Source organism: Mesocricetus auratus, unplaced genomic scaffold, assembly GCF_017639785.1.
Source record: "Mesocricetus auratus isolate SY011 unplaced genomic scaffold, BCM_Maur_2.0 Super-Scaffold_100010, whole genome shotgun sequence".
NCBI lineage: Eukaryota > Metazoa > Chordata > Mammalia > Rodentia > Cricetidae > Mesocricetus > Mesocricetus auratus.
This window is the reverse complement of record NW_024429194.1, coordinates 69,681,209-69,699,868: the sequence shown is the minus strand read 5'-3', so window position 1 is coordinate 69,699,868 and position 18,660 is coordinate 69,681,209. Positions and strand designations below refer to the sequence as shown.

Below are 18,660 nucleotides of genomic sequence, written 5' to 3'. Positions count from 1 at the left end.
ACCCAGGAAGACAGTAGTGCTAAGAACAGTATGGGCTTGGAGACCCAGCTTCAGAGGGAACAATATTAGCCATGGGGCTAGCTGCCATTCCTGTGATATTTTGGCAAAGAATCTTGCTGCTTTCTGCCTGTGTCCTGAGAATTTGCCTGACACTAAATTAAAATCAATGAAGTAATTTTTGGCAGAGGAAGTAAGGCATCATAATATTGAATCTGTGGCATGGTTATTATTAATGACTCATGCATATTTATAATGAAAAAGAGCAAGTGGGGCAGAAACACAAAAGGTAGATTTGAAAGAAAAGGAGCCCTGGGGAGCTTAATGTAATAGCTAAGGAAAGCGCTAGGAGAGAGGTTGTAGTTGTTAGAGATTGCACCAAGGAGAGGTCTGCTCTGCACAAGAATAAAGGGGAGGGTTCACCCAGAGCAAGACCCTCCCACCTGAGCTTCCAGTTGGTGAAAAGAAAAGACCTAGGGTATTCTCTGCTCCTAGAAAGCAATTGTAAACACAAGCTGCTTCTAGTGAAGTTCAAGAGGGCCTGAGTCCATTCCCCATTGGTACCAGAGTTGGCAATGTTGTTCATATGATGCTAGCTTTAGAAGCTAAAAGGTAAAAGAGAGATGGGGTATAGATTCTTCTTCCACCATTTCAGAAAGCCACTGAGGCAAGAGCATAGTATGACAGAGGAGGCCTTGCCTGAAAGGCCATTTTGTGAAACTTGGAAAGTGAAACCTGGGTTACAATAGAGACCCCAAGATGTTGAAGATGCCAGAACCATAATTTGCCAAGAATAGCTGCGTACAAGGAGTGGAACCAGTCCAAAATTGTTGTTTCTTGCAGCTAGTCAAGTTGGATGGACAGAGCTCAAGTCCCAGACATCTGATTTGGAACTGTGAGATTTGTTGTTTGCCCTGCTAGGTTCTGGTCTTTCTTTGGTTCAGTATCTTCTCACTATGCTCCATTCCTCTCTCTTCAAATGGTAATGTATAGTCTGAACATGTATATATTAGAAGTGTGTAATTTGCATTTAGATTATATGCAGGCAGGTACAATTAAGAGATCACCTTGAGTCTCAAAAAAGACTTTGGATTTTGGACTTTTGAGTGGGATTTTAGAAAAAATTTAAAGACTACAGAGCATTTAGAAGTTGGACTAAATACATCTTGCTTTATGATATGATCATAAGCCTATGAAGGCCAGGAGATGGAATGTAGTGATTTGAATGATTAATGTTTCCCATTGACTCAGGCATCATAACATTTGGTCTCCAGTTAGTGGCACTGTTGGGGGAGGTTTAAAAAAAATGTGACCTTGCTGGAGGAATTACATCATAGGGAAAGGGCTTTGGGGTTCTATAATGTCACCCTGTAGGGGGATTTTTCTACCTGCCAGCTCCCAAACAACCTCACAGAGACTTATTATTTGTGAAAGCTCAGCCAATAGCTTAGACTTGTTACTAACTAGCTCTTACTTAAATTAACCCATTTTTATTAATGTATACGCTTCCCCATGCTCGTTTACCTCATATACATACTGCCCATCCTGCTCACTCTGCATCTCATGGCATCTCCCTTTCTTCCCAGCATTCTCTCTGTCCTGAAAAATCCTGTTATTCCACAGCATCACCCCATTTCCGATTTGTTCTCTCTACTTCATGCTTGTGGTAGATATATGATCTCTTCATTTTCCAGCTCCTGCCACTTGTAGACATGTCTCTTGGTAATGATAGACACTTATCTCTCTGGAACTGTAAGCCAAATTAAATTCTTCTTTAGGCTACCTTGCTCATAGTATTTATCACACCAACTTAAAAGTAACCAGCAACCTAAAAGAAACCAGTGCCCATTAGCAGTGATCTGCTAACTTCCCATTCCCTTAACCTCTAGGAATCACTAATCTACTTTTGTGTCTATAGCTCAGACTATTATGGACATTGTATAAGTCAAGCTATGTAGTACCTGGCCTTTCGTGACTGCTTTGGATCACCTGTGTTGTTGTCAAGGTACTTCGTTGTAGTCTTTATTGATACCTCGGTCCCTTTGGGGGCTAGATAATAAACCATTGCGTGAGTATGCCACATTCCTTACCTATATGTCAAATGATGTGTGTCGGCTGTGAACATTTACTTGCCATGTTGTCACGGGGACATATGGTTCCATATCTCTTGGGGATATAACAAAGAGTGGAATTTCTGAGATATGTATATCTTTTTCTCTGTTTAACATTGAACTACCAAAGTACTGTTCACAGTGACTGTGCTGTCTCACGTTCCTGTCAGCCATATGTGAGGACTTCAGTTTCTCTAGATGCCAGTGGGCACTTAGTTTCACTTTTATGTTTTGTAATTGGCCGTCTTACTTGATACTGGTGGTATGCCATGGCTGTGGTGGTTCTTATCTCCCTGATGTAGGCTGGTGTTGAACATCTTCCCTGGGTTTACCATTGGTGTGACTTTGGAGAAAAGTCTCCTAGAATCTTCTACCTGTAATTGTGTTGACTTATAATTAATCGTTCTTTTTGTGCTCAGCAGAGCAGTCCCTTATGAGGTCTTCTTCTGTTTTAGCTGATATAACAGGTGAGCTGGTCTCTGAATAACAAGACTTATTTCTTACTATTTTAAACATTAGAAGTTCAAGATCAGGGTAGCAATCTGGGTAGCAATCTGCTGTCTTGTGAGGGCTGTGCAGACCCTGGAAGAAACGAGTGCTGTGTTTGTTTTTCTTGATTTACATTAATTCTTCCTTTATTCTTGATGACTGGTTTTGCTGGTGTCGAATCTGGGTACACAGATTGCTTTCATCACTTAGCAAACATTATCCCACTGTCCTGGACTCAGGTTTCGGGTAGGGGGCCAGCTCTTTTCTCTCTGAGAAGCTTTGTATGTGACCTGTGAAGAGTCTCTCTCTGCTGTCAGGATTCTTCGCGAGGGCTCCCTGTCTTAGCTTCTGAGTATGGTCTTCCTAGGTGTGAATCTCTCTGAGTGTATCCATCTTAGAGCTTCCTGAGACTCTCAGATGTAAAGCTTTCATGAAAATTGGGATTTTTTGGCCATCCTTCGATTATTTTATCTGTTTCTTTCTCTTCTGTGGCTTGCAGGATGCAGGATGAAGTCCCTCTCGTATTCGAAGCTGGATTCCTGGGTGCTTTCTATTTCTTTTTCTTTCCATTTCTCAGACTGTATAATCTTAGCAAATCCAACACTGAGTGTCTTATCTACAGAGGTGTGCCTTTCGTGAACTTTTGTCATTGATGATGTTGTGCTTTGCTTTAGTTTCTCTTTGGCTTCCTGCTTTCCCATTTCGTGAGACATACTTACATCATCTCTAATTCCTTAGGTATGATTTGCTTTAGTTCTCTGTACATACTTGCTTACCTAAAAGACTTTAATAAATAGAATGTACTGGTACCCCCTGGTCGGCCTTTACTCTTTTAGAGCTCTACTTTTCTGCTTTCTGGTGTGCCTGCAACTTGCAATGCTGAGAATTTGACATTTTAAATATTACACCGCAAGAACCCTGGGAATAGGATTTCCCCTAAGGGTTTGTTGCTACTTCTGTTTGTTTCACTGCCTCTGCCTCTCTTGCTCTTTTCCTGGACTGGTGCCGTGGTCTGTACTACCTGCCTTATATGGGCACTGAAGTCTGTGTTCAGTAGATCTTTAGACAGCAGTTGGATTGTGGTGATTTCCTTGGTGCTGGGCCCTGACCTCTTTCCATGCCATGTGTCTGACACCCCAGCAGACAGTATTCAGTTCTCCTAAGACTTCCTTCTAGCCTATGCAGAAGCCCAGGGTTAGCCTCCAGGTCCTCTCGGGTCTTTCCTGGCTTATGTACTGTCTAGCCCATGTGCATGTGATCCTTCTACATCTCAAAGATATGTTGAAGGTTTGGTGGATACCACATTACTAATGCTTCCTTTAAGGTTTTTTAGTTTACATCTACAATTACTACTAACTCAAGCAGGTGCTATGCTAAGCAATTCCTGGAGTTTCTTAAAATGGAAAGTTGGAGGACTGGGCTTTTTCACAACGTCAGCTCTGGATATGAGGTAAAAAAAATAACAAAAGTTCATCATTCCAGGGAGCTGCTGGGCAGATCAAACATGGACATGCCTAGGAGGGGTCCCTGGAGCAGCTGCAGACACTGTCCCACTTGGGTGCTGTGAGGCTGCTCTTGTTCATGGTGACTGGACAGCTGCTGGATTTTAAGGCTAACATGAACCTGGGGAGATGGCCATGGCAACCATCCTAGTTAAAATGCTAAAAGCTGTATTCTTCTCAGATTGACCAGCCCATTTACACATACTGTACACACACACACACACACACACACACACACACACAAGTGGGAGGGTCATCAGGCAACTGCGAGCATTTGGTTAACTTTCAGAGTTGTTCAGAAAAGGGTGAGTTTGAACATTTTTGTCATTGCTCTCATTGACTTTGTGAATGAGTAGGTTATCTGAGCGCTTATTCAGCTCTCTCAGACATGCTTCCTAAACCCACTGATTTCTCAGGGTTATTTGCATGGTTACCTAACCAATGATAATGCTTACCCCATTCTAGCCGGGTCTATTTGAAATGGCACCACCTGTAGGCGCAGTCCACAACTAATTGCCTCTTCTCATTAAATATGAAATGTTTCAGTAACTTCCTCTGTGATTTTTGTTTCCATGTTGACAGCATTTCTCTTTAACCTAAAGATCAATGAAATATTCTTTTAATGCTGTTATTTTCTCTTTTAAAAAGACTTCTTTCATTTCAAGTGTGTGTGTGTGTGTGCGTGTGTGTATGCAGGTACCCCCAAAGGCCAACGAGGGCATCAGGTCCCCTGGAACGAGAGTTACAGACAGTCGTGAGCTGCCCTATGTAGGTGCTGGGACCCCAACTCGGGTCCTCTGTAAGAGCAGTATGTACTCTTTGACAGTAGAGCCCAACTCCCCAGCCCCGTCTATTTCTTTTTCTTGTTCTGTAGCATCATTCTCATTTCTTAAGTGGAATTTTTTTTTGGTGGTACGATTGTGGTTTATTTAAGTTCATGTTTTTCCTAGTGTCATGAATTGACCTGCCCATTCTGGTCTTTCTAACTTGGGGGCCAGATCTTTGGATATAGGTAGAAATCTTTGCATGTTGCATTTTGTGCTGTTGGTTGGTTGTTTTAGCTTGTGCCGGCCATGCCTAATTAGTAACGTGTCTATACTGAACTGTGGGTCCTTTGTGAGATTTGTAGATCAAATGGAAGCGATCTAACACAAATACTAATCTTTACCACCATAAACAATTTGAAAATCATATGCAGGTCTTCACTATATTTGACCAAGTTTTATACTTTTTTCCATATAAATCTTTAATACATCTTTGATTAGATTCACTCTTTGACACTATACTTGTAAAGCTACTAAAAAAATAAGTTTTAAAAATTATTTCCCCAGCCGAGCGGTGGTGGCTCACGCCTTTAATCCCAGCACTCAAGAGGCAGAAGCAGGCGGATCTCTGTGAGTTCGAGGCTGGGCTGGACCGATAGCCTCCAAAACAATACAGAGAAACCTTGCCTCGTAAAAAAAAAAAAAAATTATTTCCCAATTGCTACAGATAGATAAGGAGAAAAATCTCTTTTGTTTCCCTGTGTATACTTTATATATTGATTTTGTGTTCACAAACTTTACTAAATATGCCCTTATTATCTCTGGATTTAAAGCCAGACAGAATGCTTTGACAAATACTAGGATCTGGGGTGGGGTGCGGGTTAAGTTGCTTCTGTCTGAGGCTCATGGAAGGAGAAGTAGAAATGTAATTTCTAGATCAAATAAAACCAGCAACTGGAAGATTTTGTAGAGAACGGCAGGTTCCTAGGAGGTATGTGGAGACAGCAGGTTTCTCTCCTTCCCGTTCTTATAGCCTTGCTTCTCTGGGCTCTGTTCTTCAGAGACCCCCCCAGCCAAAGTGGTCGTGGAGGAGGACCTTCGTCATATCCCTGAGTTAAGCGCACATTTGGGCACTGTGTGAAATTCTCAAAGAATAAATAAAAAATATGTTAAAATATTAGGATCTGGAGAGATGCCTTGGTAGTTAAGAGTACTGACTGATCTTCCAGACGATCTGGGTTCTATTCCCAGCACCCACTTGCTGGCTTATAACCATCTGTAACTCCAGTCCCAGGGAATCCAGTGTTCTCTCTGGCTTCTGTGCGCACAGTGCACAGACATCCAGGCTGGCAAAGCACCTGCCTGGATAAATAAAAATAAAGGGTAAAAAATAGCTTTTGAAGAAAAGAAGCAGACCATTTATTATTCCGTATGCTTTTTATAGTTTCTATATGGTGAGTCTTTATCAGAATAATAACCGTTACCCATGATACTGTTTTGTAGGCTTCAGTTTTGTTGCTTGTAATAGGTGGACTTGGATTTCATGAGGCGGCTAGAAAACTAAAGCCCTTTGCTAAGGTTTCTGAGTCGCTTTATCTTTCTGTTTTGTTAGCAAAGAGGTCTGTGATCCTGATATCGGCGGCCAGATCTTGATGTGCCCCCAGTGTGACAAGCTGTGTCCATTCTGGAGACTGAATATCACCTGTGAGTCTTCAAAGGTAATTACTACTCTTCCAGATGTATACACAAAATAATCACTTAATCATAACACGCAAATTATCCCCCTCTGAGGATATTGAGAAAGGAGTTCTTAAGTAACCCACCCCAACACTGAAAGGCAGTGTATGGTACACATACTTATTTCACATTTACAGGTAATAAAATAAGTTGAGAGTGACTGCTTGGTGTCAGGGAAAGGAAGTTTGTGGAGGGTTTGAACCTACTGAAGTACCTCAGTTAATCCAAACTCATTCTGAATAGTTTTCATTTCCTCTGGGCTGGGGGCTTGCCCCCACCTCTTAGCTATAGCCTCAGCCATAGGTTTACTCTTGCAAGCATTTGCCTTAACTCAAGCGAGTAGGAACCTAAAATCCGTGCTCATAACCGTATGAACCCTGAAGTCTGTAATCGTGCAGTTTGTGCTTTCCCCTTTCAAAGCATGGGGAAACGATGCTTGAGTTTTTAAAGACCCTGCTGCTCCATTTAAGACTGTTTCTGTTGATACAGAAGGAAGGGTTTGTATCTCAGTGATGGGTAAAAATGCCCCCGAATGCTGTCAAGTGGCGCAAGCTCTTAAGACCCAGGGTCGAGCGTTGAGATAGGAGGGAATGTGCTGAGAAGTAGCAGCCTTAACAGACAGCTTGGTCGTTTAGGTCCTCAGCTTTCAACCTGTAAAATGAGAGAGTGATTCTGCCTACGGTCACAGGTGCTTTTCCTCAGCAGGGAGGGAAACAGCCTGGCCTCTCATGACTGTAATGATCTCTGATGTGACTCTTCTCCGTCCTTTTGTCCTGCCACGGGAGGCTAGGGATTGTTGTATGGCCACCGAACATTCTGACCTATTCCATGAAAGTCTGCCTTTTTTAAGAGTAGTGCTAGAGTGCTTATTTTTCCTTTTTTTAAAATTTAAATTAGAAACAAGCTTGCTTCGCATGTCAATCCCAGCTCCCTCCCTTCCTCCCCTGCCTCCCACCAGGCTCCCCAGCTCCCCACCCAATCCCCACTCCATTCCCCAGGGAGGGTAAGGTCCTCCATGGGGGATCTCTAGAGTCTGTCATTTTGTTCAGGGCAGGGCCTAGGCCTTCCCCCAAAAGTCCAGGCTGAGAGAGGATCCCTCATTGTGGGCTGGGCACCCAAAGTCCATTTGTATGCCAGGGATATATACTGATCTACTACTCAAGGCCCTATAGATTGCCTAGACCTCCTCACTGACACTCACATTTAGGGAGTCTGGATCAGTCCCCTGCTGGCCTCCCAGCCATCAGATTGGGTTCAAGAGCTCCCCCTTGTTCAGGTCAGCTGTTTCTGTGGGTTAAACCAGCCCAGTCTTGACCCCTTTGGTCATCAGTCCTCCCTCTTTGTCACTGGATTCCAGGAGTTCAGTTCGGTGTTTAGAGCGTTTATTTAGTGAGCTTATTCAATATTATTAGTGAGTATGTGCACATGGGTGTGTATGTGCATGGGAGTGTGCACATGCGCACAAGCAAGCGTTAAAGCGAGAGGACAGTTTTGTGGAGTTGGCTCACTCTTTCCAATTTCTGGGGGTCCAAATTACCAGGCTTGGGCAACAAGGCACCTTTACCTGCTGAGCCACCTTGTTAAGCCTGTTTGATACTACACCTTTGACACATAGTGCCTGTGATGTAGAGAATCAGTCTCTCGTTTTACAAGTTGGAACACTGAGGCCATGGGAGACTAAGTGGTCTGTTATGCTCACACGCCTAGAGACTGGCAGGGACAGGAGCCGCAGCAGATCTGTGCTACTCACCAGGGCCACACAACGTCCCTCACAGACTGGTGCCATCGGGCACACACACCCTGTGACCCAGATTTGTGTCTGAAGAACTTGTCCCACTGATAGTTACGATGCTTGTGGCACAGTGTCAGCCTTATCCATCCCTACACTCAACTGATAGTTTAAAAAAAAATTAACTGCCTGCCCCTTGAGCCACGGCAATGCCTAGACTTTGGAGTAGTGGCCTGTGTGTTGTAGACTACACAGAATAAGACCTGGGGGTTGCTGCTGGTCACTGGGTTTTGACTGATAAATTAAAAGGCACTTGTTAGCACCTTCCCAGAGGCTCTAGACCTGAGGCAGGTGCGGTGGTGATGGACCCAGGAAGTCACAGTGGAAGGTCCCTCTTAAGATGTCCTTTCCACCTCCCTCCCCTCCTCACTCAAGATTTCATTCCTTGGACTCCACCTACCCCACCTGAGCTCAGGACTTTCAAGTGTCTTTCATTGTTGGCAGGGTGCCTGGGCAGGCGTTCTTTGGTTCCATTTTTTTTCCTAAAGAACTTCCTGAATCTTGTGGGAGCCACAAACAAAAGGAAGGAGACAAGGACAAGCATCTGTGGGAAAGCGGAAGGGGTGGGGCAGAAAAGAGGAGTTCTTCCTTCTCCCATCTTCCCCCATTCATTGATCCACTTACCAGTTCCTTCTGAAGAGATGTTCACTGACTGACGCGACTCCAGCAAAAGGCTGACTTGGGGCTGCTCTCACTATGGTATCTAGTCCACTGTGCCAGCCACCAATTGACCTAAGTTAGGCTGCTAACCAAGCATGTCCCTTACCACCTCCCGTACTCCTACTCCCATCGCTCTAGTGGAACAAAGCAGAAAAGCCAAATGTCTGCTTCCTTTCCTGTATCCATGATTCTCACATGTGTGAGGAGCATGACAGCTTCATGTGTGTCTACCCCTGCCCTAGGGTACCAGGCATATCCCTCCTTGGGCACTAGGCAGTTGGTATGACTTGTGCCGATTCCAAAATGGGAGTGGCATTGGAAGGGATCTTGAGAAGCAGATTACATATTTGGAATATTTTTCATAGGTCTTCGTGTGCAGTTACTTATAATAAAGGGTAGAACACCATGTTGAAAAACATCTCAGAGCAGGTGGTTTTTCCAAAAGGCAAAAATAAAAGTTACATGAAGCATCATTTGTGGGCTCTGTTCCCCAGGACGTCTAAGCATGACAAGTCCATCTTCCTTGACCCAAAGGAATTGTTTCATGAGACCATTTAGAATCATGATGTTTGACCATGGTCCACATGGATGGTTGAGGGAACATATATCTGCTTTGGGAACCAGGTGGATAAGAACGTAACTAACTAGCTATATGTCTTATGAAAATAGGTAATGATTTTGCACACATGAAAATTACATCACTTTGTTTGAGCATACAAGGCAACCCAAAAAAAACTACCTGAAGCAAAGTACACTTCCTACTTAGAAATGGCTTTGAATATGTTATCACTGTAAAAGTGTCGTTGTTCACTTGGAGCCTTTGACCCTGCCTTTACTCCACACCCACCCACCCGCTTTACTCTTCATATGGCCGCTTGTAAAGCAGTCAGAATACACGTCTCCCACTTTCCCATGAGCTTTGTAGGTTCTATCTTAAGGAAGTTTTTAGGTGCTTGCTAATGAAAGTTGATAACCAATGAAAAGTTTTTCCAGGATGTCATAAGGGCTGTGTGTCTATCAGCAAACAGATCAGCCTTGGCAGCAGTGAGAGAGTGGCCCTTTGTGATAACTGTACTGGTGACATCAGTAGCACCCACACAGCATTTATCCCACTGGAAAGAAGCATGGCAGTTACAAGAGCCAAGCCGTCCATGGGTTTGGAGGAGGCAGAGCGCTCCTGGAGGAGAGCCACAGCCACAGAAACTCAGCTTTGTGTGTGTGTGTGTGTGTGTGTGTGTGTGTGTGTGTGTGTATATATATATATATATATATATATATAAAGATATATATTAAGAAAAGAAGGATTTCTGGAACTTATCCTCTGAGGAGAATGAGGCATTGATAAGAGGCAAATCGTAAAGTTGCTTAGAGGGCACTAGATCCTTAGAGCCACCGCCTGCATCCTTCCCTTCGCTCTGACAGCTCATAAAAGAGGCTTTAGCGGCCCGCAATCTTAGCAGATGCGCCTATTTCTTTATCGCAGCGTAGGGAGATTCCACTAGAAAATGCACTTGGGCTCAGACGGCGAAAGCTGTTTGCCTTTAAAATGTGAGAAATTCCATCTGTGAGTATGTCATACGTGTCACGATTGCTAAACCAGCATCAGCCCTAGCAAACACTCAGGTTGTAGAGCGCACAGAGCGTTATGTATTTGCTGAATACTGATAAGCGAAGGATTCATTTATTTATGTGTCACTGCTCTATTTTCCAGAAATTGTGCATCTTTGACAGTTTTGGAACCCTGATCTTTGCAGTATTTATGGGAGTGTGGGGTAAGTTACCTTTGCCTTTCTCTCATTTTGATGGTGTTGGTGCAATTTTGTGTAAGCTATTAAAGTCGCCCTCTTTTAGGACCGTGTCCTGGCTGAGCGACAGCTCCACTAGAGGTTCGTTTGTAGATGTCATTAGGTTTTACTGTATGAAAATCTACCTCTAAAGGCTGAGGCTTCACCAGCACACCTGGTTCTCTCCTTTCATTATTTCTCTCAATTCCCTGAGTCACACTTGGCCTGGCTCAGCCGGTCTCTGTGGTAAGCCACTGGCTTCACTATAAAGAGGTGATCTGGCAGGAAGGAGCCTTGCTTGGTCTGTGGGATTCCATATGGTTTCTCACCCTCGAATGGCGTAGCCTAGGATTCTTTACGAGGCTTCAGAGCCACAAAAGGAAGCAAAGGAACACAAGTGCCAATGTCTGGAGCTTTAAAATTTGCTGTTTATTCTTTGAGAATGTCATATGTCTACACAATGAAATGTCCGTCCCCCACTTCTCCTCTCCAGTCCCCCCAGATCCTCTCTCAACTTCATGGAGTCCTTTTCTTTTCTAAAAGACCCACTAAGTCCAGCTCATGCTTCCTGGGTGTGCCACCATCCACTTGAGCATGGGCAACATACCTCTGGCCACCCCTCCAAAGAATGATTCTCCCTCTCCAAGCAGCTACTGAATGCCAACAGCTCCTCGGTTAGGGGGTGAGGTCTTGTGAGCTGGCTTCTTTTTTGCAGGTCTCCTGCAGATAACTATAGATGATATGAGTTTGTGAGTGCAATAGCCACCTCTTCCCAAAAGACAACATTGTGTGGCACTTTCCCCTCTCCTCTGGCTCTCAAATTCTTTTTACCGCCTCTTCTGCACTATTACCTTGGTGGGGGGTCCAATAAAAGATGTCCCATTTAGGGCTAAGCATTTATTCTCAGTATTTGACCACTTATAAGAGTTCATTAACTGATGCTTGTACAAGGCAAAACTTCTCTTCTGGGGTTGAGAGCAGCCCAGATCTATGAGTTTAAATTAAATATTTACAAGACAGCTTGAGCCAGGCAGTGGTGGCGCACGCCTTTAATCCCAGCACTCGGGAGGCAGAGGCAGGCAGATCTCTGTGAGTTCGAGGCCGGGCTGGACTGATAGCCTCCAAAACAATACAGAGAAACCCTGTCTTGTAAAACCAAAAAAAAAAAAAAAAAAAAAAGACAGCTTGATAGCATAACCATTTAGCAAAGTAACAATAGAAGGTCCCACCCTAGGGCCTATGATCTCTTCAGCCATGGGCTTTTAAACAGGTTTGTGGTACCAATCCTGAAATCTCCTTTGTGAAACACACCCTGATCCAATGAGAAAACAGTTGGTTACCCTGTAAAAGTCATGCCACTGTTGCTCTCTGGGCACCAACTTGCTAGGCAAGGTGTACCCACACACGCAACAGTGGCATTGAGTCTCTTATTGCATTGCTTGCTGATGTCCCAGTTCCCTCTCCCTCCCCTCCTCCCGCATCCCCCCATCCCCCCCAGCCTCCCACCCTATCGCCACTTCCTTCCACATAGGGGATATATAGAGTCTGTCATTTCATTCAGGGTAGGGTCCAGGCACTCCCCTAAGATCCAGGCTGAGAGAGCAACCCTCTTTGTGTTATGGACACACAAAGTCTGTTTGTATGCCACAGATAAACACTGATCCACTGCTCATGGCCCCATAGGTTGCCCAGGCCTCCTCACTGACTCTCACACTCAGGGGATCTGGATCAGTCCTATGCTGTTGGTCTGGGGTCCAAGAGCTCTCCCCTGTTCAGATCAGCTGTCTCTGCTGGATTAAGACACTTCTATGTTTTACTGGAAACCACACTCTGGGAAATGCCACAGAAACATAGAGAGGGCTCGGGATGTACTCTTGCCTGGCATGAATGAGACTTTGGGTCAGATTAGGGTATTAAGATCCTCTGTGTTGCCCTCCGCTATTAGAAATACATCCCTTTCCCCCAGTAGTAGTGGTGGAGCTATGCACGGGGGTCAGCACTCTTCATGTTGCCTGAGCCACAGCTTGTGATTGCTATGATTCTAAACAGAAGGCATTTTAAACAAAGCATATATATTATGTAATATATTTATAACATGTTAATTATATATAACATAATATAATGCTTTATATAGATTAATGTGTTGGTATATCAAAATTAATATATATTTATAATATATTGTATTAATATGTGTGACATATTAATTTTAATATATCAATGTATATTAACTTTTATGTATAACTTTTATGCAGGAGAGGCAATCCTCAAATTTCCTAATTAACTTTACCTTCTGTGACCATTAACTGCACCCTGGCTAAACTGTCCTACATCTGGCTGCCGATGCATCTTGTCTGACTTTAGAATGCAGAAAGTGCCTCTGCATGGCTTGTAGCATCATATGTACACGTCTCTAAGCATGCGTATTTGATGAATTCTCTGAGTTCTTTATGTCGGCTTCCTTGTCACTTCTGCCTTGTGAGGACTACCGCTGTGAACCTCATTACAGAAAGTCTGAAGTTGCAGAATGGAGGCAGTGGGAGGCTCTCAAGTCATTACTTACCACAGCCTTTCCATTCCTGAAACATCTTCGCACAGTGTATCTGGCAATGACTATTTCTCTCTGTTCTCTAGAAATGAGAAACGTTGAGGGTAGGAAAACTTTTGCAATTGGTAAAGTACCAATCATGTACTTAACTTAGAAGTATCCCCCATTTAAGCTGTACCAGCCTGGGAGATTGTGCTGACTCTAGAGTCCTAAACACAAGCAGTAGTTAAAGATGCTGAACATGAGCCAGCCCTGCCATTCCTCCTTACCTGACTCTCCTGGCTTAGACATGTGGTTATACGATCCATTTTTCAGTGGTCACATGTAGGGAATGATTTTATGTATCCGTAAGCACTGACCACTCCTGTGTGGGTGTGTTCACGGGTATGTAGAATGTACAGGGGATAAACAGAGGGAGAGGGAGGAGACTTTTTCTCTTTGGGTTTCAGTTTCAACCTAGAGAGCAGCGGGTGCTGACCTTTGGTGCTTAGCTTTCTTGGCCTTTCATGTAAGTGATTCTCTCTTTCAACAAATATCATAGGACATCCCTAAATTTGCATAGTTTAATATTTCTGCTTCAGTCACATGTGAAGGCAAGTTTTATATAAGGCCTGCTGGTGTCTGGGAAACCTCCAGACCCCTAGCTCCTGAAGACCCAGGAGATTAGAAGGTCCAATGACCCGCACCTGGGGATCAAGGAGCTGACTTCTCATGGTGCTCCCAGGCCTGAGATGTCCCTGCTGCTCCCTTCTCTGTCTCCATTTGAGTGACACGTATACATGGCTGGTGAGCATTTAAAAAGTCATTTCTAGAACCCTAGCTGCAAGAGAGTCTAGGTTAGAAAGATGAAAACGGGGTGATCAAGCTAATTGACCTTATAGAACATTGTTAATAACACATTCTGAAAAGTTAGAGGCCTTTTAAGACATCTCAGGCTCTTACAGCATCAGAATACCTCTGTCTCTCAGAGCTTATGTCTTGCCCTTTTATGTAAGAGAACATAATACTATACTGCTCTCAGCTTTGTTGTATGTTTGGGTATCTTCGTCTGATACGTATTTTCTTTTGATGCAATACGATCATAATTAATAGAAGTTATTTTGATTTTTGAGATCCATGCAACCCTCCCTCATCTCTTATTATGTTGGTGGGTACTGAGATAATTTTAACTACATCTAATTGACTAGAGCAGTGGTTCCCAACCTTCCTAATACTGTGACCCTTTCATACAGTTCCTCATGTTGTGGTGACCCCCAACCATAAAATTCTTTCATTGCTACTTCATAAATGTAATTTTGCTACTGGTATGAATCATGATGTAAATATATGATATGCAGGATATCTGATATTTGACCTTTAAAGGGGGATTGTTCAACCCCCCTCCCCAAAGGAGTCTCAGGTTGAGAACCACTGGGCTAAAGCCTCCTGGTGTGTGCTCTGCCTAGGTACTGAAGTACAGTGTTAGCCAGTGGAGCTTGGCTTACTGCATTACAAGAACACAGAACAAAATATACAGAACAGCAATTCTTCCCATTCAAGACACTCTGCATAAGAACCTACACTGAGCAGGGAGGTGGCAGTACATGCCTTTAATCCCAGCACTTAGGAGGCAGAGGCAGGCGGATCTCTGTGAGTTCGAGACCAACCTGGTCTACAAAATGAGTTCCAGGACAGCCTCCAAAGCCATAGAGAAACCCTGTCTTGAAATCCCCCCCAAAAGAGATGAAAGAAAGAAAGAAAAAGAACCCACACTGATAGTTCCTAGGAGTACTCTAAAACACTGGGTAATTGCACCCCCAGAGAGTTCTTGGCTGCGAATGAAATGAAGAGTACCACTCCGTTCTTGTAACCCCTGGGGTTTGCCTTCAAGGTGGAAAATCTGCTAACAACTCTGTATTTCCCACCTGGTCACTTGCTCACTTCAAATCCAGTCACTTCCAAAGCATAACTGCCCAGGAAGTAAACAGCTGTCAACTCCTAAGGTCAGGAGTAGTGGGAAGAGAGCCACTATTCTCTCTTTAGGTGTCAATTAGAATTGATCATGTTGCTTTTTGAGAGAAAAGTTATTTTAGTGAATCTTCCTCTATTGATAGAGTTGTTTCATAGATTCTGTGTATGTCATGATTTTAAAACTTAGAAAAATGACTCTTGGGTAGTTTATGTTGCCCATGGCCTATTCAAATAAGAGCTCGATAGAATGTTTTATTTTTCTCAACCTTCAATCAGTGATACATAAAGTATACACCGGGCAGTGGTGGCATACACCTTTAATCCCAGCACTTGGGAGGCAGAGGCAGATCTCTGTGATGTCCAGGCCAACCTGGTCTACATGGTGAGTTTTAGGACAGCAAGGGCCACATAGAGAGAGCCTGTCTCAAAAAAAAAACAAAAAACAAAATGTACATTAAAAAATTTGCAGCAAGGTTTTTAGAAAGAGGTAAAAATGTTTGCATTTATTGATTTAATTATATTATATTTTAATATGTTTATATTTTGCTTAGGTTCAGAAAACAGGAATGGGTTAGAAAATATCAATCCCACAAAGAGGTATCTGAGTTAAATGATCAAATGGAGAGCTACATCCAAACACCAAAGAAATACCTTCTCTTAGCAGCCCATGGAGCTTTCTCCAAAATGGATCATATCCTAGCACAGATATGAGCAAGCCACAGAAATGAGAAGACTGAAATAACTATAGAAAAGATGTGGACTGGGGAGATGGTTCCACATCTGGTTCTGTTCTTACAGAGGACCTATGGTCAGTTCCCAGTTCTGTTTTAGGCCACTCCCAACTACTTGGAACTCCAGCTCTAGAGGATCCAGTACCTCTGACCTTTACAAGAACATGCACGCAGTTTTTAAGATAATAAAAACACATTTAAAAAGCAGAACAGACAACCCCTTGAAGATCAAACAACACAATGTTAAATAATGAATGATGGTTCATTGACGAAAACAAGAAACAACTCCAAAAAGTTCTGAGACTCAGATGAAAATTAAAACACAACCTACCAAAACCAGTATGTGGTACAATGAAAGCAGTTGTAAGAACACTTATAGTTACAAGTACTAACATTAAACTATAAAAGAGGTTTCAAGTAAGTAATTTAAGGTGCCTTGGGGCCTTGGGAAAACAAGAAATAGAGAGGCCCAAAATCAGTAGGCAGAAAGAAATAATTTAAATGAGGGTAGAAATGAATGAACTGGAAAATAGACAAACTAGACTCAGTGAAACTAAGCATTTGACCCAGGTCGTCTGGTGTAGCAGAGTGGTGAAGGTGAACTTCACCCAGAGGTGAGCAGGCGGCGAGAGCTGGGAACTCTAAGACTGTTCCTCAGTGAGGCTGGAGGGGTACCCAGCTTCTGGTACATTCCCTTCAGTTTATTTGTTTATTTCAGTGCATTTGTTTGTTAAGTGCCTGGTGTATACTAGTGTGCTTCATCTGCGAAGAAAACATCCCTGCCTCCCTAACCGTGACACTATGGCCATGGCCACGATCAGCCCAGGCCTACCTGCGTGCTACATACATGTGTTGAAGAGAAAAGGGGTTGATAGAGGAAATAGGGTGCTCTTTGTGAGAGAGAGTATACTAGAATGCTCTCCTAGTTATGAGACAGTGGGGTCAGCCTTTGGAGTGGGCCATATACTTGGCAGAACACTTGGGTAAACTAAAGTAGGCCTTCTGCTTGATAGACCATGTGGGTATTTTCTGAGGAGCTTTAGCTCCATAGTTAGCCAAGGAAGGCTGCCTTGGGGTGGCTCATACTCCCCAGCAGGGGTCTCAGGAAATGTCTGCTTCTGTGGGCAACAAGACTAGCAGTCACAGCTTGCCCCACAAGACTGCCTATTGTCCTGAAGGTGTTTATCCAGTGGCAAGCACTTACCTCCCTTCCCCATAGGCAAGTTTCAAGGACACTGAAGGCCTGGATGCTTTTCAGTGGAAGCAGCATTCTGCCCTCAATGTGGGGACCTGGTTCCAACCCACAGGGCATTTCTGATCCAACTGACCATTGGTGAAGTTGTCACACAAGCAAGACTGGGAAGTGGGTGCTTGAGCCTTTCATTGCCCTTCACCCTTGGAAAGCTTTGCATTCGGGCACCTTCTCCAGCATCCCAGACTTGCCTCCTAGCCTCTGGCTTCCCACTACGCTCTGCAGGACCAAGGGACCAACTCTCAACCTTGACTGCTAATTGGAAGGCAAGAAAAAGATAATACCACCTGTGCTCGGGCAACGTTCCTCATTCCAGGCCCGTTGAACCAGAGTCTCAGGGCTGGTGCCTGTGCTTAGGACTTTTTTTAAGCTCCCCAGTGCCTCTTAAGTGCAGCTCATGTGAGACCTCCACTGTAGACCCCTCATTTAGTGATCCCATCCACCCCCAGTCAGGCCTCAGCTGGCACTTAGACTCCTGACCTGGCTGGCCCTTCCAGTACTCTAGACACCTGCCCACAGACACACACCATCACTAACTGTTTTAGTTACTGTTCTATTGCTGTGATAAAACACAACTTGCAAAAGAATGTTTAGTTGGGCTTTCTGTTTCAGTGGGTTAAGAGTCTATCATGGTGGGGCTCACATCTTGATCCACAAGTCTGAGGCAGAGACAGAGAGCTTACTGGGAACAGTCTGGGGTTTTGAAACACCAAAGCTTGCCCCAGTGACACACCTCCTCTAACAAGGCCACACCTCCTAATCCTCCCCCAAATAGTTCCACCAGCTAGGAACCAAGTATTCAAATATATGAGCCTGGGGTGGAGGGTCATTCTCATTCACTGCACTACATTGGCCCAGTGTCTTCCCTCTGAGATGTGTTCATGTACGACACTGCTCAAGCCAGAAACCCCTTCTAGACCCTTCTGCTCAAGCCAGAAACATGGCCTGCATTCTTGACCCCTTCTAGACCTGCATCCATTCTGTTCATTTCAACATCCTTCACACCTTCTCTGGTGTCTGCGTGTAGGTCTTCCTGCAGCTGTGTTCATACTAGACCGCCTTCATGTGTCTCCCAACCTTTACTAAGCTCCTAGCTCCTTTCAAGGCTCATGATGCCCTTTGTAACCTGCCCTCCTGCAGGTCTGTCACTCGGCTGTCCCATCTTCCCCATCATAACCCTTCAGTCACTGTCAGAATGGAAAGTACCTGGTGCCCTGGCCTCCTTGACCTTTCGTGGACAGCGCCCCTCTTATGGAAGGCTGTCCCTGAAGAGTCTGTTGTAATGGTTCTCAACCTTATTGATGCTGTGACCCTTTAATATAGTACCTCATGTTGTGGTGACCCCCCCA

At 44.0% G+C, this 18,660-nt stretch overlaps 1 protein-coding gene across 4 annotated transcripts in view; it reads left to right on the top strand.

Annotated features, from left to right (window-relative positions):
* The window catches only part of Ano6 (anoctamin 6), a 175,194-nt gene that overhangs the window by 123,805 nt on the left and 32,729 nt on the right, over nt 1-18,660 (top strand). For all 4 annotated transcript variants that reach the window (XM_021225485.2, XM_021225486.2, XM_005067144.4 and 1 more), the window contains 2 exons: nt 6,476-6,581; nt 10,761-10,821. In XM_021225485.2, the coding sequence (XP_021081144.1) occupies nt 6,476-6,581; nt 10,761-10,821 (167 nt within the window). The remainder of the gene's footprint in view (nt 1-6,475; nt 6,582-10,760; nt 10,822-18,660) is intronic.